Source organism: Cornus florida, unplaced genomic scaffold (genome assembly GCF_030987335.1).
Source record: "Cornus florida cultivar Cherokee Brave unplaced genomic scaffold, ASM3098733v1 CherokeeBrave_3.0.0_Hap2_Chr11, whole genome shotgun sequence".
Lineage (NCBI taxonomy): Eukaryota > Viridiplantae > Streptophyta > Magnoliopsida > Cornales > Cornaceae > Cornus > Cornus florida.
In genome coordinates, this window is record NW_026775581.1 from 105,483,210 (window position 1) to 105,506,893 (window position 23,684).

The 23,684-nt window shown below is 35.1% G+C and overlaps 1 protein-coding gene across 7 annotated transcripts in view; it reads left to right on the forward strand.

Moving 5' to 3' along the window:
- The first annotated feature begins 4,799 nt into the window (after positions 1–4,799).
- LOC132283511 (alkylated DNA repair protein ALKBH8 homolog) overlaps positions 4,800–23,684 on the forward strand; it is a 30,576-nt gene continuing 11,691 nt past the window's right edge. For 2 of the 7 annotated variants that reach the window (XM_059785460.1, XM_059785463.1), the window contains exons 1-6: positions 4,800–4,928; positions 6,194–6,572; positions 7,766–7,861; positions 8,007–8,093; positions 9,068–9,193; positions 10,928–11,212. In XM_059785460.1, coding sequence (XP_059641443.1) covers positions 6,270–6,572; positions 7,766–7,861; positions 8,007–8,093; positions 9,068–9,193; positions 10,928–11,212 — 897 coding nt within the window. In that variant the 5' untranslated portion in view covers positions 4,800–4,928; positions 6,194–6,269. The other 5 variants (XR_009472051.1, XM_059785464.1, XM_059785465.1 and 2 more) reach the window with 5 other exon arrangements.

The window sequence follows — 23,684 nt, forward strand, 5'->3', positions numbered from 1 at the left end:
TGAAGGAGCATTTTTTAACCCAAATGGCATCACTGTCCATTCATACTGTCCGAAAGGTACACAAAAGGCTGTCTTGTACCTGTCTTCTTCGGTGATTTGTACCTGGTAATATCCAGATTTAAGATCAAATTTAGAGAAGATCACAGCAGATTGTAACCTATCTAAAAGATCTTTGATGTTGGGAATTGGGTATCGGATCCAACTTAAAGTAAGATTAAGTGGTCGATAATCAATAACCAATCGAGGAATTCCTCGTTCCTTTTCAGCATTTTTATTGACATAAAAAGCTCTGCAACTCCAGGGGGAGTAGCTAGTAGTGACAAGCTTTTTGGCCATTAAAGAGCTGATTTCAGTCTTACATAATTCCAAGTAGTCAGCTTTCATGTGGCTGGGACTGGCTTTAGAAGGAATCATGCTATCGGTAAACCCTTTTACATAGGATAAAGAAACAATATGCTTCTTTCTGGCCCAAAAAGCATTAGGAATCTCACTACAGATTTCCTTTAGAAAGTGTTGCCGTAGTGACTCAATTTTCTGTTGCTCTTTGGGTTGTACCAATCTTTGACTAATTGCTAAGGAGGATACCTCCTGTTGCAAATAATTCAGTTGCTTTTCCTTAAAGATAATGTTATCTTTAAGGGCATTGATATGCTTATTTACTGGTGGGGTCAAGAACTGAAAAGTTATTGACTGACCATGTAAAGTAGAGCATATTCCATGAGAATCAATTTTCTCAATTGGCATAATCAAAGCTAAAAAGGGAGTGCCCAAAATAACCTGTTGTGCCAAATTTCTGATGAGTAAGAAAGTAGATGGGAGACAAATACCTTCTTTACAAATGAAAACATGATTAAGTTTATACTTAATCTGCATCTTACCTCCACTTGCACTGGTAAGACCTTGAGTGGTTTTCTCAAAATATTGAGTAGGAACCAAACCTTCCTGGATGCAGTTCATGTCTGCACCACTATCAACTAAGGCAATTGCATTAGTGATTGTGTACTCCTGATTAATTACCAAATTGATAGATATATACCATTTTTGGTAAGTAACTTGATTCAGGAGTTGAAGATAATTAGTACCTTCCTGTTGAGGAACTTCATCATTAGATGATGAAGAAGGGATTGCAGATTTTGCTTTTAAAAGAGTAATCTCTAAATCCATCGTAGTCTGACGAGACTTCAACTGACGAATTTCTTCTTTTAAAAGATTAATCTCCATTTTAAGATCAGGGAGATTAGCAGGACGAGAATTTTGTCCTTGGTGTTCTAATCTGCGTAGAACTTCTTTCATACTGTAATGATTTTCTGCTCGCAGAAAATCTGGATTACCCGTGTCCTCATTAGATCGTGCCAAAGCAGAACCTATTTCAAAGACTTTCATCTTGATTTGAGGATCCTGGATATGATCTATAAGATCCAATAAGGATTGTTGAGTTGAAGTTAAAACATTCAAGCTTAACCCATTCATCTCAACAATTGCCTTATAATAATCATCATGCGAAGGATTACAGGAACATCTAGGGTTTTCAATCTCTGCTTCAGAGGAAGAAGAAGATTGTAATTCCATGACAACATCGCCGTAATCACTTGATGATTCTGGTTCAGAAGAACTAGTATTAAGTAACAATTTACTTAATTGAAGTCTCAATTCCTCTTCTATGTGAAGACTACTGAGCTTTTCCTTAGTTCTGCATTTGTTTGCATAGTGGCCAATGCGCCCACATTTGAAACATTTAGCCTCAGCCTTGGGCTTTCCTTTACCCTTTGCTTTAGGAGTATATCTCCTTTTTGGCTTAGTATGCTGTCTAGAATTATCCTTTTCCTTTGAATAATTCTTTATTTTGGAATACTTCCTTTTATAAGGTTTTTCAACCTTATTTCTTTTCCTAGGTTTAGGATAAGATAAGGGAGTCTGATAGGCAAATTGATCACAAAATTCACCTACTTCCTTTCGACCAGTTAATCTTTGGGATTTTAACTGGGATTGTAACTTCAGATCATTACAGAGAGCTAGACCTTCTTGGATTACAATATTAACTAATCCACCATAGGTATAGTTTCTGTAAGGAATAGAGATACCATTATTCATATCTCTAAGCTTTTTCCTGATTCTTTCAGCAAAAAAGGTTGGCAAACCATCTACAAATTTGGCTTTCCAGTGCTCATGATTTGCATCATTGAGCTGGAGAACCTTTGCCAAGAATACATCTTTATACCACCGGAAATGAGTTAAAGATGGACATCTTAGATTTTGTAGAAGTTCACGACTCCGTTCACTATTAGCACCTTCAGGGCCAACAAAATGTTGGATAATAGTGGTAATGAGTGTGTAAACCGCATCAGGAGCAGGGCCTGATTGTTGAGTAGCTTCATCTTTAACAATCTTGGTAGCAGAAAAGATTTCAGCTTTCTGAATGTCAGTGAGAACATTATCCCACCATCCTTTAAGGATTCCTGTAAAACCAGCAACGACAAACTTAGCAATGGTTGGGTCAGTATTGTTGTTGATTTTACAAACTTGGCCATACATCAGGATTTGATGAATAACCTCGTAAATCTGATAATCAGATTTGCCATCTATGTTCCATTCATAAATGGTCTTGCCATGAAAAGATTTCTGTGTATGAAAATAATCTTCTTCATACAAGATATCTTGAGGTGTGGGTCTGGGATAATAATATCGACTCGGAGCAGGGGCTGTATTTGAGTGGATATTCTTATCATAGACAATTCTGTTGAACTCAGGGAGCTGAGTAAGATCCTTAAGGACTTCCTCAATATGAGGTAACACATTCTCAGAATCAGAACCAATTTCAGATTCATCATGGGATAAAGTCTGAATTTTAAGTCCTTGAATTTTCTGAGTAAGAAGAGTAAGAAATTATTCATTCTTCTTAGGATGTGTCAGATTGAAGCCTTGAACTTCAATTGCAGGTTTCACCAATGCTTTGGATAAGGAAGCTTCTGGAGGAGAAGATTTTTCAGAAATACACTTAGTATTAATTGTATTTAATACAGTGTCTATTCCCGTTTCAATTCTCCCAAGCTGGGACCCTATCGTTTGTAAGCAAACATTGGTATAATTGTTCTGTTTGTAAACGTGAGTAATGTCCTTTCTAGTAGCAGTACTAGTTGGATCAATTACTTTCGGTTGGCTATAAGCCTTGGTTTCCACTTTAGAACCACTGTCCGGGTCAATTCTTTTGAGAATTAGATGGTCAGGGGGAGGATGGACAGAGTGAAAAACCTTATCGTCAGATGTGGTCCATGGTTTGAGAAAATCATCCAATATGTTAATATTAATAAGAGAATGATTGGTCATATAGAACCAAGAAACAAAAGGTATAACCATTTTGCGTTCTTGGACAAATTCATAAAATTGGGTTTTGAAAAGTTGTAATTGATTTTGGTCAAAACTTTTGAAATACCAACTTCTGAATTCTTTATATTGATCCTGTTGAAATTCAGCATTAATGGCAATTCTATCAGGGACAAAATCCATTAAAACTAATATTCATGTGGGTCATTAATGTCTGTGGGATCGTCAAACTGATCCTTGACAGATTCATTTCCGATTCCCATTTCAGATGGAGTTGGGCTGAATTCAATTCCAAATTGGCGACGAGACATACCTATTGGTGCTTTCTCGTAAACTCCTCTTGGAATTTGATTCGGAGATTGTTGTATTCCTTTCAGCTTGAGCTTGGAATCAACTGCTTCAGGGAGTCCTTCTTTACGGTAATCTGACGAGATCGAATGTCGAGAAGGAGGACAAGAAACACGATAAGGAAGATGACTTCCTTTAGATGATGTCGATCTGGATAGATCGATGGATTTTCTGAAATTCAGAAAAACATCACCATCCTGATCCTGAATAACACAGTCTAAGCTATGATTAGCAATTGGCTGTGCTGGGACGGCATTAGAAATCGTCCAGTGTTCAGGAAATGTTATCTCACTCCAAGGAATCATCCTTTTTGTGGCAACATTTGATGTGTACATGTTAGTATCCCATAACGCTGTTACTCCTTTAGAGTCTTTGCGTATGGCCTTGGGACACATAGTATCAAGTACTTTGTAATGGATGCGATAAATAACACTTATCACTTCCGATCCAGGTAAGTAATCATATCCATAAGTCTGTACCCTAAGACTAACTGCCTCATGGATGTTATTATTATTATCACGATCTATTTCTTTCGGTGCACTTCTATGAAGAAAATTAGAAAAGTGAGCGCTTCATTATCATTTCATTTCTTCCATATGCATTTAGAGAGGAATTTGGATGGATCTATTTCTTTCGATGCACTTCTATGAAGAAAATTAGAAAAGTGAGCGCCTTTATTATCATTTCATTTCTTCCATATGCATTTAGAGTGGAATTTGGATGGCCCAATATGAACGGAGTCCGATACCATATTTGGTTTTTGTGATAAGAGTTTTGACAACTTTTTTTTTGTTTTGCAGGTTGGATTTTGGGTTGAAACTTGAATTTCTTTTAACACTGAAGAAATTATTCAATACAACATATGTACCATATTGTTGGTACAATCAACTAATAAAAGTCTAGTAAATTATTATCGAAATTTCACCATAATAATATTTAATACTAATTAATAGTGTTACTAATAAGTATTAATTACCCTACCCAACCCAAATTATGTGAATCTAATCCAATCAACCGACTCTAGCTCATCCTTCTATTTTCTTTCGCTTATCTAAATACAACTTAAGAATAATAATGAATATAAGTGGTGCAAGGTTATGGACCCTTATTTTTATAATCCCACTATTGGGCCAGCCCACCTAAATCTCTCGCTAGGGCATTCAAAGAAGGGCTGACCCATTCTCTCTCTTCTCCGTACAGCATTGTGCTCCAGTCGTCAGCCGGAGGAGGCTTTAGGAACCGGTTCAGAGCTTTCGTTAGTAAGCTCTCTCTCATTCCCGTATTGTCACACAAGCTTTCTAAATTGTGAATTCTACACCCAAGATCTGTTTAAGTATTGGGGAATTTGGGGTTATATATTTCTTGATGATATATATATATATATATATATATATCTACACACAAACACCAAAATGCCAAACCCGTACACAAATTGTTTTTGTGGCGCTCAGGGTAGGAACTAGGAAGTATGTCCATCCGCGCGTGTATATACACACTATATAATTTCGTGTCTTCATTTGTATATTCTTGTGGGTGGTATTGTTTTGTTTTCAAACGTTTGATCACTCATTTACTTATAAGATAAAAATTCTGATGACCCAAATTAACATCAACAAAGTTTACTGCTTTAGGCTAAATTCTTGGAATTGTATTAGTCTTTTGTTAGATTTTTTTTTTTTTTTCCTATTCTAAATGGACTTTTGTTAGAATTATTCTGCAGAATTATAAAACATAATTCATGGAGCTGAATCCAACTAGCGAAAAACTTGGAAAAAAAAGGCTTTGTTGAGTTGACTTTAGGATGTGTTTTGATGACCCATGAAATTGAGCTTCTCCATTATGTTCTCTACGTAGATTTTTTTTCTTCCTGAATGTATTCTCTACTTAGTTTTCTTACTCTACACAAATCCAGTATCACTAATGAATAATATCATCTGAGAACACAGGTGATTATAGCTGCAAGTAATACTACATAGCTTTAATGGCACAATCTCCTTTAAAAACTACGGCTAACTATGGTGATGACTTACGTATGATATATTTGGTGGCTTCGTTCCTGAATGTATTCTCTACTTAGTTTTCTTTCTCTACACAAATCCAGTATCACTAATGAATAATATCATCTGAGAACACAGGTGATTATAGCTGCAAGTAATACTACATAGCTTTAATGGCACAGTCTCGTTTAAAAACTACAGCTAACTATGGCGATGACTTACATATGATATATTTGGTGGCTTCATTTGGGATGATTGCTTTCTTCCTTTAAATGCTAAATAGAACACAGTACTCAATAAGTAGGGGACACCCAGGCAATGTTAACATGCTTTTGATAGGGACATTTGAATATCATAAGCGGAATGGATACATGGGTTCTTGTAGCTGACACCAAATAATTGGGAAAAGGCTTGGTTGTTGTTGTTGTTGCATTTGAATATAATTGAAATTTGGGCTAAATCTGGTTTGTTTTGATTGTGGTTTATTTTATCTACTGTTTTATTCTTGAACAATGCTTCTTTTGTAGAGCTTAAATAATTCATTTGTGCTAAGAGGAGAAGTGAATCACAAGTTCCTTTTGCTAACTAAAATAGATTACATTAATGGGTTTGCCAAGATTTACACGTCCCAAGGAAGAAGATGGTGAGTCAAGCCCTAACCTTTATGTGGCCAACTGCGGGCCAGCTGTGGGACTTTCTTTTGACACTATTGCGTCAGTGTTCAGCACCTACGGAGAAGTAAAAGGAGTCTATGAAGCTGATGAAACTGGCACTCGTGTCATTATATCTTATTCTGAAGAGAGTTCTGCTCAGGAAGCCTTAAACGCATTAGATGGACATCCATGTCCTGATCTTAACGGCCGTTATTTGCACATACGGTATTCAGTACTTCAACCACATTGCCAGGTACTAAACATGTAGTAACTCTGAGACCTTTCAGTAACCTTTGGCTTTATTAGCTCTTCTAGGGTCAATTTGGATCTCATATAATTGCACATTTATATATCAGATTAACCTCAACTCTGGGATACAGTGCTTAAATTTTAAGCATTATATATGAAGATACGGACATCAAACAATTAGCCTCATGTCAGTTGACATGTCTTAGGCATATTTGTTGTTTGTGTAGTGGGATTTAACTATGTGATGGATGAACTCTTTGTTAACTTTTTTACTGAGATATCATGGACAGAATCATCATTAATCCATGTCCTGTTCTTAACGGCCGTTATTTACACATATGGTATTCAGTACTTCAATCACATTGCCATGTACTAAACATGTAGTACCTCTGACATCTTTCAGTAACCTTTGGCTTTATTAGCTCTTCTAGGGTCAGTTTGGATCTCATATAACTGCACATTTATATATCAGATTAACCTCAACTCTGGGATACAGTGCTTAAATTTTAAGCATTATATATGGAGATACGGACCTCAAACAATTAGCCTCATTGTCAGTTGACATGTCTTAGGCATATTCCTTGTTTGTGTAGTGGGATTTAACTATGTGATGGATGAACTCTTTTTTAACTTTTTTACTGAGATATCATGGACAGAATCATCATTAATCAAATGGATTCTTGAAATAGAAGGTACTGTTAGTGTTAGAATTGAGATCTGTTTGAGTCTAATTGTGCTATGTTTTACAAAGCTTGACCATCTAGTTGTAGTGATTATCACCATAAGCATACTAGTTAAGGCCGTAAAAAAAGATTTAACAACAATTTGTGCCAAAATACATGGTTTTAAACTAAATAGTATTTCATAAATTAATTTCATTTCTAGGGTGATTCAAATTCGAAAGTGAAACCATATTTCTATATCTTTTATGTTTTGGTTTTCAAACTAAATAAGCTTTTTAATATGTGTTTTAAATTGTGTGAAACTCTTGTACATTCATAGCAATCTTTATGTTTTGAATTGCATAGGCAACGTATTACATGATCCATACTAACAAATTGTTGTCTGTTTAGAAAAATAAAAGTAATTGTGTTTGTGGGACTCATAATTTGTTAATTGAATTTGATTAGACATTTAGTTTGTTAGTGTATGTGCTTGTTGTCCTCAAAATAAACTTGCATGTCTATTTGAGTTCAGGTCAATCACTTAGTTCCAGTATCTTTGGTTGCTTCAGAATTGAACATTCCAGGAGTTTATTTGTTGCATGACTTTGTCACTGCTAAAGAAGAGGAGGTAAGGAACTTTTGTCTGTTGGAGAAATGTTTATACTGTTGCTTTGTTTTCTCTTCTTCATTTAATGGTCTTAATGTGTTAGATACTGCTGCCAGAAGCTATTTTTGTCAATCCATATATGTATTACTTTGTTGAAAATTTTCAGGAACTGCTTGCTGCAGTTGATGAGAGGCCTTGGAAGAGTCTTTCAAAGAGAAGAGTTCAGCATTATGGGTATGAGTTTAGCTATGAAGTAAGTTATGAGATAGTGAAGAACTAGTCTACTGCCACTTCCATTATTTCAACAATAATTTATCTTTACTTATATATATATATATATATATATATATATAAATCATTTCAACAATAATTTATCAATTGTCATAGATGCTTTTTTTCCTTTTATTATTTTTTTCTTTATGATGGGACAAAACTGCTTGTAATTTATACAAAAGAGCAAATTTTAGGAGTTTGCTTTCACTCGAACTTTTCTATAGTATGCCAGAAACTATATTAAGTTATAATGCCCCACACTTCTTTTTTTTTTTCTTTTTTTTTTTTTGTCACACACATTTCTGTTTACTTAGTTGTAAATCATTTCTTGGACATATCTTCAATATGTTAGCACTGAGTTCACTTGCCAGCCACTGTCAAGAAATTTGTTTAGTGCATATCTTTGACGGATTTAATTTGAAATTTTGAATATGGTCTTCGTTTTACAATTCTTAGTGACTAATCCAAAAGGGGGGGAATAAGTTTTAAAATTTTTTATCATCTTATAATGAATTAGTTGTCCTGCTTAATTGCTTCTTCTTTTTTACCTTGGATTTTGCCTTTGTTTTTATCTTCTGGTTTCCCAATTTTGCACCATAGGGTATGGCAGTATGGATGATATCTTTTAGCCACTGAGGATGAGAATTTTGGAAATATATCATGTATTGGGTGGGAGACTTTATTTACTAAAAGAAACATTATTTTTTAACCCTCAACAAAACATACTTTTCAAATATCTATTTTCTTTTCATAGATTCATTGGTATTGGTTATCATATATCCATAGATACTAATGTTTCTCATCGTATATCCTTTTCATTGACGTTTTATACCTTATGGACTATTGTCTGGTCTTATGATTTTTATTGTTTCTTGCACTACAATGATTAATAAATGTAAGTACACTTAAGACTGACTAAGCCTTGGTCTGTTTTCTTCCCCTTTTATGGTACAGACGAGAAATGTTGATACAAAAAGGAAGTTGGGTGAACTTCCATCATTTGTTTCTTCCATACTTGAAAGAGTTTCATTGTTTCCTGACCTTGATGGTGCTGCAAATATGATTTTGGATCAACTGACGGTACGTATTGACATGCTTCTGTAGTCTTAAAATTTTTGTGATGTTTTCTGTAATCTGATAAGTTTGGCCTTGTAAGTTCTATTGGATTGGAGAGGGTTTCCTTTATATGAAGGATGTATTAAAACTTGAACACAAATGGATGGTCTAGGAAGCATAGATAATTTTTCCAAAAGAGCCATATTGTATTATGCTGGCTTGTCCATATAGGATATTGATTCTCCTACTACATCTTAAACGTATTTCTAATTTGGAAACAATTGTCCTAATTTGAACATGAATCTGACACTTTTTGGATACTACAAGATGTTTACAACATGTCTTTTCAGCAACAAGAGGTGACATTTGTGGTATAGTAATGATGTATGGTCGTTTTCAAAATATAGCTAGGGTTTCAACTAACATGGTCCATTTTAAATGAAGAAGATTGGGATATCATAGTGTGTAATTTTAAGATGAGATCCATTTCCATGTACGATTCTTAGTTTTCTTATGTAAATTTAGACATATTAAGTTAGAAACTTGGGGCATTTTAGAAATTCATGAAAATGATTCTTTATCACAAGTTTTTGAATTGCGGGAGTGGCAATCGACCTGGCTGCCAATGGGTTGCAGAGTAAGGGAGGGATGTAACCATCATGTAATGGTATCAAATATCATGGTTGTGAATTTTTTTCAATATTGTACACTGTGCCCTAACCAAGGTGATACGAAAGTTTTAACTATATATTCTTTCTTTTTTTTTCATTGGCTAGAAAAACACACACACTTACTTTACCCCTTTGGGGACTCGAACCCTCACCATCAACTTTGGGAGGTAGAGGAGATATCACTAGGCCACAAGGCCCTTGTAAGTTTATTGTGTTTTTTTTTTTTTTACTGGATTTTGTTTGATATTTAAAGGTGATCTATTATGGTAACAATCTCTACATTGTATTTTAAGTTGTTATTGACAATAGAAACATACTAAGGACTGGACTGCTGACTCCCCTAATGGCATAATAACGGCCACTACTAAGCCGACTCAGTCGAGTACCATCAGAGCCCCACCTAGTCTCTCCCAAATTCCTTCCGAGTTCGTTATGAATTTTTTCTCACTGATATAGTGGTCTGTAGTGCGAATGACTCCAACTGAATTTGTTACAACTCGGTTGAGTCTTCTAGTAACAACCACAATTTAAAATCTTGGTTTATCATAATCTATGTTATATGGATTCGGTTATGTGTCGAGTGCAGGTATGTGTCTAAACGTCTGAGGTGTGGAATCTCCAAAGTCCAAACACAAGGATACATAGATGGATAAATGGACACTGCTAAATAGCCTAGTACTTAACATCGGTATTTCACTCATTTGAAGCAATAATGTAATAAAATTTAATTATTTGATATGCTTTCTAAGTGCACGTCTAACAAAACGCGTTAAACACATCCCACATCCATGTCTGAGTATCATTTGCCAGATACTGGTGATTCATGTACTTTTGAAGGATCCATGTAACATAGATCATAATATTTGCATGTATGACAATTTATTTGTATAATGTTTATGAACACACACACACGTATACATATACATGTTGTGGTATTCATATCCCCATTTGTTATAAATCACCTCTTGCTTGTTATCCATATTTGGAATTTATTTCCTTTGTTTTATGAAGGATGATTTTAGTTTGTCTTCGTATGTATAGATGTTTTGTTTTCAAAACTGAAAGTTTTGCAATAATGATGTTGCAGGTTAACGAATATCCGCCTGGGGTGGGCTTATCCCCACATATAGACACCCATTCAGCATTTGAGGGATCAATTTTCAGCCTTTCACTCGCAGGACCTTGCATTATGGAGTTTAGGAAATATTCAGAAGGTCCTTCAAAACCTGCTTCAAGTACCAGCAAGAATTTGGAAAATTCTGATGATAGCTCAAGTTTCTTAAGGAGGGCTATCTATCTTCCCCCTCGATCAATGCTCTTGTTAAGTGGGGAGGCGCGGTATGCTTGGCAACATTACATTCCACACCATAAGGTATATGTCTTGTCATCCATGAGTTGTCCATTCTTTCTATATTTGTAGATTCTCTTCATTTGGTTGGCTTGTTCCATTTCCAATTTTCCAATCTGGTAGATTCTAGATCAATGTTACACAATTAACCTCCTGTATCAATGTTTAAATCCTTGTTTTACACACGACACATTCAGGGAGAAAATGAGTTAAATTTTATGATCCTTCTAATTACATAAAAAGAAATTCAGCATTAGTGTAGAAACAGCTATGGTAGAATTTTTGTTTTATAATTTACAAGGATAGGTGGAAATAATTTTGCACGAAGGGAACTCATCCAGTCATATGGTATGGAATGTGCTTGCCACTTGCGTCTCTAGGAAGAAAAATACCTCTATGTTCAAACAAACTTCTAGGAGACTATTAATTCAGACTTGGTCTAGGAGAATTATTTATAAGCTTTTGCTTTTATTGTGTGTCGTCTTCAAGGTTGAGTGTAGGAACCCGTAGCCCATAGGATAAAGGGATAAAGGGCTCCAGGCATGGCTTCCTGTAACTGTTAGGAAAATCAAAGATTGCAGTGCTTTGACAACCGACACACAATGGTGTTAAAGATGCTTATCCTTCAGGACGAAATCAAAGCAATCAACTTGTTTAAGGAAAAAAGAGCGAGTCTTTCAGTTATTCATGGGGATGAAAACTTGGCAAAGGGAAAGTTTGGAGGGAATGGATTTTTTGGTTCTTCTGTAATCTGTCTTGTTGGTAAGAAAAGTTTAGAGTGCACAAACGAAGATCTAATCCTAACAGGTTAGTGGATCTTCATCAGCCATTGTGCTCTAGCAGCTTCTCTTGTTTCAGTAGGCTTCTCTTAATATCCCATAAATAAAAATTAAGGGATTTAAATTTCTAGCTATCATGCTAGTGTTCTCTCTTGGTGTCACATATCTGAGGCAAACCACATGGCACTGCTGAATAAGAAAAATGAATTTTGATTACTTAAGAAGTGGTCTTAGGAACTCATCACAGTTGCTAGGATCGCAATGTAACCACAACTATGCTTTGAGCTCAGGGACTCCCTGGTCTTTGTCCCTGACCTAGGCAGACACAGGGTGCATGGATTTGGAGGTGGCTTTATGGGGGACTGAAGGTAATGGATGCACATAATGGTTAAAAACGGAAAATACAATGGATGATAGAAGTCACAATTTCAAAAACACAGGTGCACCTTGGTATTGCCCTTGCCATCGTAGTTTGAAGTCAAGACACCACATATGATGGCCTTGCAAAAGGATTAATGCTGAACATTCTTAGGTTGCTTAGATTAGTCATAGACCAAGTATCAGAGTCATCCTTCCATATGTACAGTGGCGTTTGGCCTCATGGAAGCCATCCAGCAAAGGTTGTGGAGAAGGCTATGGAGGTGCCTTGTGTAGATGGCTATCATGGTGAGACATGGCAGTAGTGGTCTAGTGCCTCTATGTTTCCCCTTGCTTGTGCGCCACTCATGTGGATGAGAACAAAATGACCTACATTTAATGTGTCTATCCACAGCAAGTGAGAGGTCATATTAATTGACATGGCAGGCAAAGTTGTGTTCAAAGAACCATTTTAAAGCCCTGTATAAAACGGTCTTTATGGCAATTTGAAAATTAGCTTTCGGGCCCTATGATGAGAGGTTCGCATGGAATTCAATTTACTCTTACCAATTCACCTATTGACCTTCTTTTGATTTTCTCTGGCTTTTGGGATTTATAGAATTTACAATAGTGTGCGACTTTTCCAAAGAAACGACATTTATGTGGGATAATTTTTTCATCCTCTCATCTTGTTCTTGGTGGTTCTTTCGGTCTTTCCCCATTCATGATATTTATTGACCATCTTTGTTGCTTCAAAGGTAGCCTTTTTCATTGGGGATAGTTATTCTAGATAGAATTGATTTAATACAAGTGTGAAGAACATTTCATACTAGCTTTACTGCCAAATTAACATAGTGCAGCTGTAAATTATCCTTTGGGGACTGTTTCTTATTGATTTTGTGGCTAAATATTGATTGGAAGTTTGTGCTTCAAGTGTATAAAAAAGATGTGAGAAAGGCCTTATAGTTTGGGGTTTGATTAGGCAAGGAAATATTGGCTGACAAGCGTGATTATGCGTCATGGAGCAGCCACCTCGTATAAAATAAAGATTAAGAATGTCTCCAGTATTCTCCCAGCACCCTTGCGTGGACAGGACTAATACTAAGCACTTATAGCTAGGCTTTCAGTCTTGCCTAACTCTTGATTCATGGCATGAGTTATTATTTAAATTGTGTTACTGAATCATTATTTGAGACCTTTTTATTCATAAGTTATTTTGCTTAAATTTTACTCCACTTAAATTATTTTATCTAAGATATTTATTTATTATTAAAAAAAAAAAAAAAAAACGAGGGTGCTATTGTGTGAGAACTACCATTTAAACGAGGGTTTGGGAACTGTCATGGTAATTCTGCATGGAGCTATTGTGTGATGACACGTGTTAAGTTGTCCTTGTGTAAGAATGATTACATAATTGTACATTTCTTAGGCCTCAATGCTGGATATGTGTGGATATACACATTCATAATGAGCTGTCAAAAGATGTGTGCACTTGTGGACAACCTAGTGAGCTGAAACAAGGGTATTGTGGTCTCATCATCACTGAAATTGTCAGGGTATTTCCTCTCAAAAGATTGGAGGACGTCATTACACTTATCCACAATTCTTGGGCTGTGTCATTGGTATGATAGACCACTATATATAGTCTTTATAGCTACAGCAGCCAGAGAGCTTAATGTGAGCCCTTGAGAGCATTTCTGAGCAAGCTTGTAAGCTCCTCTCGAATGAAAAAGGTCTCAAGTATTTCTGGGATTTTAATTAACCTAGAGAACCAAAATTAATCCCAGAAATCATCTATCATGAGTGCTTCATATGAAGATCAAGAAGGGGACAGTTGCAGCTGATTTTCTGGTGCAGAATTCTGGATTGAAAGGGCAACTCTGGTTTGGTTCATTTCTAGTGCCAAGTAAAGGTTGAGGCAAGTTTGTTTCATCTATTTACATTTGCAGAAATCAAGTTTATCTTCATATCCTAGCTGCATTTGTTTTACAAGTCTCTAACCTAAGTTCTGGTGCAAATACAACTGAAATATGTATAACATGTTGAATTCATGCTGTGAACATCATGTATACCATCTGAGCATGAATACATTGTTGATTTGAAGCTAATCAAGCTGAGACTTGGCCAATAAAGTGGCCCATTCAAGTTCTGGTATAGTGAACCTCATAAACTAGGGTTTTAAGCCTAATCTCTGTGTTATGGGAACTAAGCCTGAGATATCATGTTTGAATCATTATAATGATTATCTGAGCATTTGTGTAATGATGATTCAAGATTATTAGAGCATTGTTTAGGCCTGAGACACCACAGAATTACTTTTATACCCTCGGATCAGAGGCTTTACGCTGCAAAACGTAACCTGCGGAGAGTTATTTTTGGTTATAGTTTTATGGTACATTGTTCCATCCTTGCTGAGTTAATTGAGAACATCATCTGTGCAAGAGTAAAATGATTGTGTGAAGCTGTGAGAACCTATATTAGCATATGTTTCTTGTGTTTTGACAGATTTGCCCTTGAAGAGCTTGAAAGCTGGGGTTTAATGTGTTTCAAGCCTATTGTGAACTGAGATTATTTTATCTTGCTCCATCCACTGTTTCAACCTGTTGAGCAAGTATGTATTGAGTTATCAAGGTTGTGGAAACAAGGTTTAACTTCAGGTTCAGGTGAAATTCCAATTTTACCCTTGAGAGGCTAAAATTAGGGCTTTGAAGATTATAAGATTGTTGTGTTCTTACATTGCTATATCTTGTTGGCTTCACTGAGTTTATCTCTTAAACAAGTGTATCTTAGCTATATAGAGTTGTGGAAGGCAATTGTAGATCATTCTTGGAGCTGCATTGTGAAGTGACCCTTTTACCCTTAAATTTAGGGTTTAAGCCTATTGGGAGCTGTTCTTGAGTTACCTTGCTTATCTAACTGTGTACTCCATTTAAGCAAGTGTATTTGGCTGTGACAAGGCTTTGGAAACCTAGTTTGTTCATCAAGTGAAGCTGCATTGTGATTTGACAGTTCTATCCTATTGATTGCAGAGAAGTGTAAACTAGGGTTTCTTGTATTGTGTATACTTAAGGTTGTGTATCCATTCTTATATTGTGTAACAGCTTAAGTATTTTGTAATTGGTGTGTTGACACCTTCATTCTTTTGTTGAGAGAGCTGTGAGAGCTCATTGAGTCCAAGCAAGGGTGCTTAGGACAGGGGGAGTGCATGAGTGCACTATGTTGAGCTAGTGTGCGTGTAGAGGCTGTGAAAACTAGTGTCTTTACTAGTACAAGGTGTATACAGAGAGAGAGATAGTTGAGTGTGTAACTACTTGCATACAACTAGTGGAACTTATTATTAGCTGAGGCCAAGAACCAAGGTTTTTCCCTATTAAGAGGGTTTCCTTGTATACCTTGTGTTCATGTGGTTTGGTTGATATCTCTTATGTTCATCATGCTTGTACTTAAGTTAAACAAGGAAGAGTTTTACACTTAGACCAATTCACCCCCCATCTTGGTCTAACAATTGGTATCAGAGCCTTGGTTTGCACAGCCAAGGCCTTTACAAGCCTGCAGAAAAGATCTTGGAACAAAATGGAAGGTCATGTATTGATGAGGCTCCTAGGTTCAATAATGGAAGCTTATCTAATGTCACACTCCTATGATGTGTGAGTCGCTGCTACAAAAAATTCAATGGTACTTCAAAGTAATAACTTCTACTCTTATGACAATACGACTATGACAAGTGATGTTAAGCAAGACAAGCTCTAACTAGTTGTCTACAACAGCAAGAGCTTATCAAAGTCAAAGACTGCAAATCAGCTAAAGATGTTTGGGACTTTCTTGGGACAATGCATGCAGACATACAACACAGATTCACCAGTGTCATAGAATCATACTAATTATGGTTATGACAAGTCAAATCACACTGAAGAAGATAAAGTTGGGAAGATGTTTCTAGTATCTGAATTTGATGTAAATGGAGGAGATTGTTCTCAGAAAACTCTAAATAATGACACTGAGTTAAAGCTACAGAGATCTCAGAATAGTTTCTCTAATTGTGCTAAGGCAAATCTCTCTACTGCATTCTCATTATCCCTTGTTGTCTACTACACACTGAATCTCAAGCCTAGAAGACCTATATGGAGCACTAAGTTGGGTAGTAAATCTCATTCAGAGCCTGGTGAAGATAGTTTTCTCTCACAAGATCAAAGAAAACATGTTTCAGAACAAAAAGTCAGAGTTTGCACAAGAAACATGCTTTATGAATATGAAGGTCAACACCAATCAGATCACAAGTCTGGTTCACAAAGGCTTCTTGAAGAGTACCAGGATCAATCAAGGTTGTTCAATCTCAAGATCTACCAAAAGTTTTATAGCAGAAAATTCTCACATTAAACTCAGAAAGTTAATTCATTGCAGCAGAAGATTATTGATAGGAGAAACATTTCCCAAAAAATAATGGTAGTTCCGGTAATCAAGTGAGGCCATGACAAAAAATAATGATAGTTCAATTTTTGGGCAAAGTATTCCCAGATTAAGAGAGAGTATGGACAATAAAAGAAGAGACGACAATGTAACTCCATGTTCTTGTTACACAAGGTGCAAGCTGTGGAGGAAGATTCCTTAGTGTTTAATCAGCAAATTAATTGATGTGCGCAGGTTCCGAGTAATATATAGAAATGAGCTGCATTTGCCCACTGACCAATGGTAAGAGATTGTGAGACTATATATGGCCTTACCACTAAGGCTGGAGGCTCATGATTTAAAGAGAGAGGCCATTCTTCTTGCCAAAAATCATTTTCATTGCACACCTTAACCTTAAAAAAATAAAACTACCTATAAGCTTCAACTATTAGTTATTGGAATATATTACTGAACTGATTAAAAAAACATGTTAAGTAAAAATTGTCTACAGATGTTAGCATGAATTCGCTGAGATTAGTTACTGGAATATATTACTGAACTGATTAAAAAAACATGTTAAGTAAAAATTGTCTACAGATGTTAGCATGAATTCGCTGAGAGTACATTTTTATTCTAACTAAAATCCCATTGGTGAAGGTTTAAAATTGTCTGCAACCATTGGTCGTTAACAAAATGGAATTAATTTATATATGACGTCAATAGCTCCCCCCACCATCCTCTCCTACTTGTCAGTTGCTAATATGTAAAACCACTATCCAACAAGCAGGAAGTGCTTAAACCACTAAACGTCACATTTCCTAGACTGTTTAATGTGAATTTTTCATCACTCTTTTAATTATACTTCCTCATGTACCCATCTCCATCACGGTCTATTTAAAATTCTAAAAGATCCTTCTCATAGGAACCAAATAGAAAGTGCAACTATGAGTACGTTAATTTGTAACATGGATTTTGTCATTGGATCTTAATTTCCTTTCCTCCCAAGTCACTACATTCTAATTAAGTTATTATTTTTTTGAAAGGTAACATATTTAAGTTCATGACTTAATATACATGTGGAAAAAAGAAGTGAAAAAATAGATATACGCGTATATGATCACATACAGATAGATATACATATACATATATTTCCACAAACCTTCTTATTTCTCTCCCAAGTATACATATATAAGATCACAAACAGATAGCTATACATACATACATACATATATATATATATATATACATACATATATATATATATATATATATATTTCCATAAACCTTTTTACTTCTCTCCCAAGTAACTATACTAAATTTATCACCGCATTAGCCCTCTTTGCTTAATCCTAATAGCAGTCTACTTCTTAAACATAACTATTTCTATATATAAACATACTTATCAGCGCCTCAGCCCTTTTAATCCCTCTTTTATCAGCACCTCAACCCTCTTAATCCTAATAGCACAAATATGTTATCCATGCCTCTAGGATTTCAATTCGCCCCCACGGAAGAACTTCTCGCCCACTTTCTCAGAAGAAAAGTGAAGCAAGAATCATTGCCTTGCTAGGGTGTAATTTTGGAGCGTGATGTTTATATCGAAGCGTCGTGGAATATATTAATGGCAGCAAATCCATGGCATTCATTGAAGACCAAGGAATTTGTTATCTACGTCTTCACCAAGTTAAAGAAAATTGGCGGCGAGAAGAAGAGAATTGTTCGGAAAGACGGATGTGGGACATAGGATGGCCAAAACAAGCCTGAGGAAATTTATAAAGGACAGAAACAGCTTATTGGTTTCAAGAAGATGTTGGCTTTTGAAATAGATGTCAAGAAAGGTGAGTGGTCGATCATACCAAGAGGTCATTGGATTATGCATGAGTATTTGTTGGGTAGTGTGAGTTTGGATGGGCTAGAAGAAGGTACTGATCATCAAGATTATGTTGTTTGCAAGATCAAAAGAGATGATTCTAAATATGTGAGGAGAGCACCAAAGCATGTTCGTGAGGTATCCAAAGAAGATAGTTGGAGGAGGAAGAAGAAGAAGATGGGGTATGATCAATAATGATGCCGCCTCTACAAGTACTCCACAAAAGACTCTGACTCTAAAGGATCATAATGAGTTACTTCCAATGCCGCTGTGTTCATCATTTGACTATAACATCTTTCGATTTTCAGCCTCTGCCAGCATATTATGATGAGACTGCAAGACTCTTTGATCTGCCCAACATCACAATAAACTCCTGTGGTACAATACAAGGCCTGCAGTAGATAAACTCATTTTTTGACAACTTTGATGCAACTACTACTACAACCTCCAATATTCAGCCGCTGCTACCACATGATGATGATGAGACTCATGCAGGACTAGTGTTTGATGATCTACCCAACATCACATTAATGAACTCTTCTTTTACAATAGCAGCAGAAGACTCGGATTAAATATTTCCTTTATATAGAACTACCATGATAAAGTTGAAACAAAGGAAATATTTAATTCAACGAACAAGTACCACAAGAGTTGATTATGATGTTAGGCAGATCAAAGAGTCTTGCAGTCTCATCATACTATGCTGGTAGAGGCTGAAAATCGGAAGACATTGTAGTAGTAATTGCATCATCAAATGATGAACACGGCGGCGTTGGAAGCAACTTATGATGATCCTTTAGAGTCAGAGTCTTTTGTGGAGTACTTGTAGAGGCCTCATCATGATCACATCCCATCTTCTTCTTCTTCTTTCGACTAAGGTTTTCTTCTTTGGATACCTCACGAACATGCTTTGGTACTCTCCTTAGATATTTAGAATCATCTCTTTTGATCTTGCAAACAACATAATCTTGATGATCAGTACCTTCTTCTAGCCCATCCAAACTAACATCGCTAGCGAATACTCATGCATAATCCAATGACCTCTTGACGTGATCGACCACTCATCTTTCTTGACATCTACTTCAAATGTCAACATCTTCTTGAAATCAATAAGCGGTTTTTGTTCATTATAAATTTCCTCAAGCTTGTTTTGGCCATCCCATGTCCCACATCCGGCTCTCCGAACAATTCTCTTCTTCTCGCCACCACATTTCTTCAACTTGGTGAAGATGTAGATAACAAATTCCTTGGTCTTCAATGAATGCCATAGATCTGCCACCATTAATATATTCCACGGTGCTTCGCCATAAACATCACGCTCCAAAATTACACCGGGCAAGGCAACGACTCTTGCTTCACTTTTCTTCTGAGAAAGTGGGTGAGGAGTTGTTCTTTTGCGGGGGCGAACCGAAATCCTAGAGGCATGGACAACATATTTGTGCAATTAGGATTAAGAAAAAAAGGGCCGAGGCGCCGCTGATAAAAGAGGGATTAAGAGGGCTGAGGCGCTGGTAAGTCTGTTTATATATAGAAATAGCTAGGTTAGGAAGTAGACTGCTATTAGGATTAAGCAAAAGAGGGCTAAGGCGGTGATAAATTTAGTACAAGTACTTGGAAGAGAAGTAAGAAGGTTTATGGAAATATATATGTGTGTGTGTGTGTATCTATCTGTATGTGATCATATATATGTATACTTGGGAGAGAAGTAATAAGGTTTTTGGAAATATATATATATATATATATGTATATCTATCTGTATGTGATCATATACGCGTATATCTATTTTTCATTTTTTTTTTTCCATAGGTATATTAAGTCATGAACTTAAATGTGTTACCTTTTAGGAAAAAAAAAATAACTTAATTAGAATGTAGTGACTTGGGAGGGCTTATTGAGCCCAGTAGCATATCTGTTGTGGTGGAACCTTTGGAAGAACATAAATAAGTTTATTTTTTATATTGTCCGAACTTGATGTTGTTTTGTTGTTGTAAACCAATGGAGTGAATTGAAGGCTGTTTTTAATAGATAACAAAGCTTCTGGGAAGGCTGCTGCTATAGAAACCTCCTCTCTTGTGCTCTTTGAAGTTGAAGTTCTATGCTGAATTCTAGAAATATACTAGAGAGGCAACAAAAGGAGTACGTTGGAGCAAGTTAATTTAACTAATAGCACCTTAGAATTTCATAAGCAGCACTAATTCATCTTATAAAAAATTAAGGTTTTAATCTATTTTAATGGTCTAAGAAAGTCTGGAGTTGCAAGCATAAATTGATCCAGTGGACTAGAAATCGGAGTTGGAACTCCATGGAGAAATAGAGAAAGTGGAAGCTCATCTTTTTCTTTTGAAGAGGATAGTACTGCCAAGTCCAAGCAGTTGCGTAGCCACATAGGGACAAGTGGGGGCAATTGCCCCCACTCAACTTTTAAATTTTTTAAAGTTTATATGGAAAGATTTTTATTTTTGTATAAGTGTCCCCTCTAAAATTTAATATATACTATATATATATATATATATAATCAAAAACTCATTCACGGTTTTACACCCAAAAAAAAAAAAAAAAAGGTGGCACAAAACAATGGAGTATAATCATCACATAATTGTAAATATTCTATCAATTTATTACTTTTCCTAAAATATGATATTTTTTTCTACTTTCTCAAAATATTATATTCTTTCCTAACATTTTATCACACTTTTGACTTTACCACAAACAAATGGATTGTTTCCATCATATCTTCAATTTTCAACATTTTTCACAATCCAAACAAAGCAAGCGGAACAACCATTTACCAGTAGACAGAATGACTAAGAGTCGTACTGTACTGCAACAGACTGGTAATCTGATTTTATTTTTATTTTTTTTATTATATAAATTTACGATTATTATTTCATATTATAATTTTAATTAGAAAATTTATTAGTTATTACTATCAAAATTATTTTAGGGCTTGTTTGTTCTTTCAAAATTTAGTTTGTGTAATCATGTTACTAATTATTATTCTCTAAATAACACTTAGAATTTGTTTTTATTTGCAGCCCAAATCAATGATATCACAGATTAACTGTTATCATGGATTTTTTTTTTTTTTTTTTTTACATATGTGATATATTAGAACTGGTAACTGTGTTATTTTCTTTTTCATGTTTTATTCTTGATTCATTGAATATGATTTTTTTTAGTATATTTAATTAAATGAACTCAATTTTGAAATAACAATGAATAATCTGAAAAAATCGTTATGAATGTATTGAATAGAAATATAATAAATCAATGTTTTAATTTTTACATATCTTGTTTTGGTTCAAATTATATATATATATATATATATATATATATATATATATATATATATTATTGCTATTAAAGATTGCCCCCACTAAAGAAAATTCCTGGCTACGCCATTGAGTCCAAGTAGAGTCATTTGGACCTTCTTTAACTGCTTTCTCCAAGTCCGAAAACAATCATTTCGGACTTCTTAACTGCCAAAAAAAAAATCATGCAACTACTATAAGAAGAAGAAGTGGAAGAAATTGCAAGAGTTCAACAGTTTGAAAAAGTTTGGCAAGACAGAGAAGCTGAGGTTCAAAAAATCTTTCTGGCGTACTTCCAATCCATTCCCCAGTCCAAGAATTCTTTCGTGCTTGATCCTATCCTCGAACAAGTGCCTCCAATAATAATAACTCATGCCATCAATCAAGAGTTAGGCAAGACTGGATTTATGTAAAATAATGTTTTACCATGAAAGTTATTAACAAAGGAAAGTTTAAGCACATAGAATTGATTTTTTGTGGATCTTATTATTTAAATTGTGTTATCTAACGCACTTAATTGAATGATTGGTTAATTTATTCAGAATTTAGTTATCAAAGATCACCTTAAACTCTTTAACTTCGAAGATTATTTAAGACCTACTATATACACCATGCATAACTTACCAAAAATATTGCATATAGATCACGACTGCAGTTTATGTCCCGCAAATCTTGAAATTACCAAAGTACCCTCTACTCATATAAATATAAATAAAACTACACATTAACTGAAAAACTAACATAATGATATAATTAAACCCTAAACTTGATTGTACAAGGTACAGTGTAAGTTCCATCTGAAATTCCTGATTCACCCTTTTTGTGCAAGCTTAATTTGCATCATTGTCCCCTACATTTGATAAAAATTGATCTCGAGTATTGTACCATTCTCGTATTAGAAGCAGGAGTTTTGATTCTAAATTCTTAAAGGTATAAAATATTGGAGACAGTGATTTGAGTTCATAGTTTAGAAGCAAGGAAGACACTATATAAGAGTCCATTTTTTCCGTTGTCCATTCAGTTTTTCTAGAAATATGAAATCATGGTTGAGGCGACCTGCAACCAATAAACCATGATTGTGGTTGCGGAAAGAAAGCAACAGTATTATCACCCATTATTTTGGTTTCTTCGGCTTTAGCATCTTGATCATCACACCTTTTTTTTTTTTTCGTTTTTTTTAAAAATAATAATAATAATAATAATAAAAATCATCACATACACCATACATAACTTTACCAAAAATATTTCCTATAGATCACAACTGCAGTCCATGTCCTGCAAATCTTGAAATTACCAAATTACCCTCTACTCATATAAATATAAATAAAACTACACATTAACTGACAAACTAACATAATGATATAATTAAACCCTAAACTTGATTATACAAGGTACAGCTTAAGTTCCATCTGAAATAATTGATTCACCCTTTTCCTGCAAGCTTAATTTGCATCATTGTCCCCTACGTTTGATAAAAATTGATCTCGAGTATTGTACCGTTCTCATATAAGGAGCAATTTTGAATCTAAATTCTTAAAGGTATAAAATCTTGGAGAGAGTGATTTGAGTTCATAGTTTAGAAGCAAGGAAGACACTATATAAGAGTCCATTTTTTCCATTGTCCATTCAGTTTTTCTAGAAATATGAAATCATGGTTGAGGCGACCTGCAACCATGTTTGTGGTTGCGGAAAGAAAGCCACAGTATTATCACCCATTATTTTGGTTTCTTCAGCCTTAGCATCTTGATCATCACATCTCTTTTTTTTTTTTTTTTTTTTCTTTTTTTTTTTTA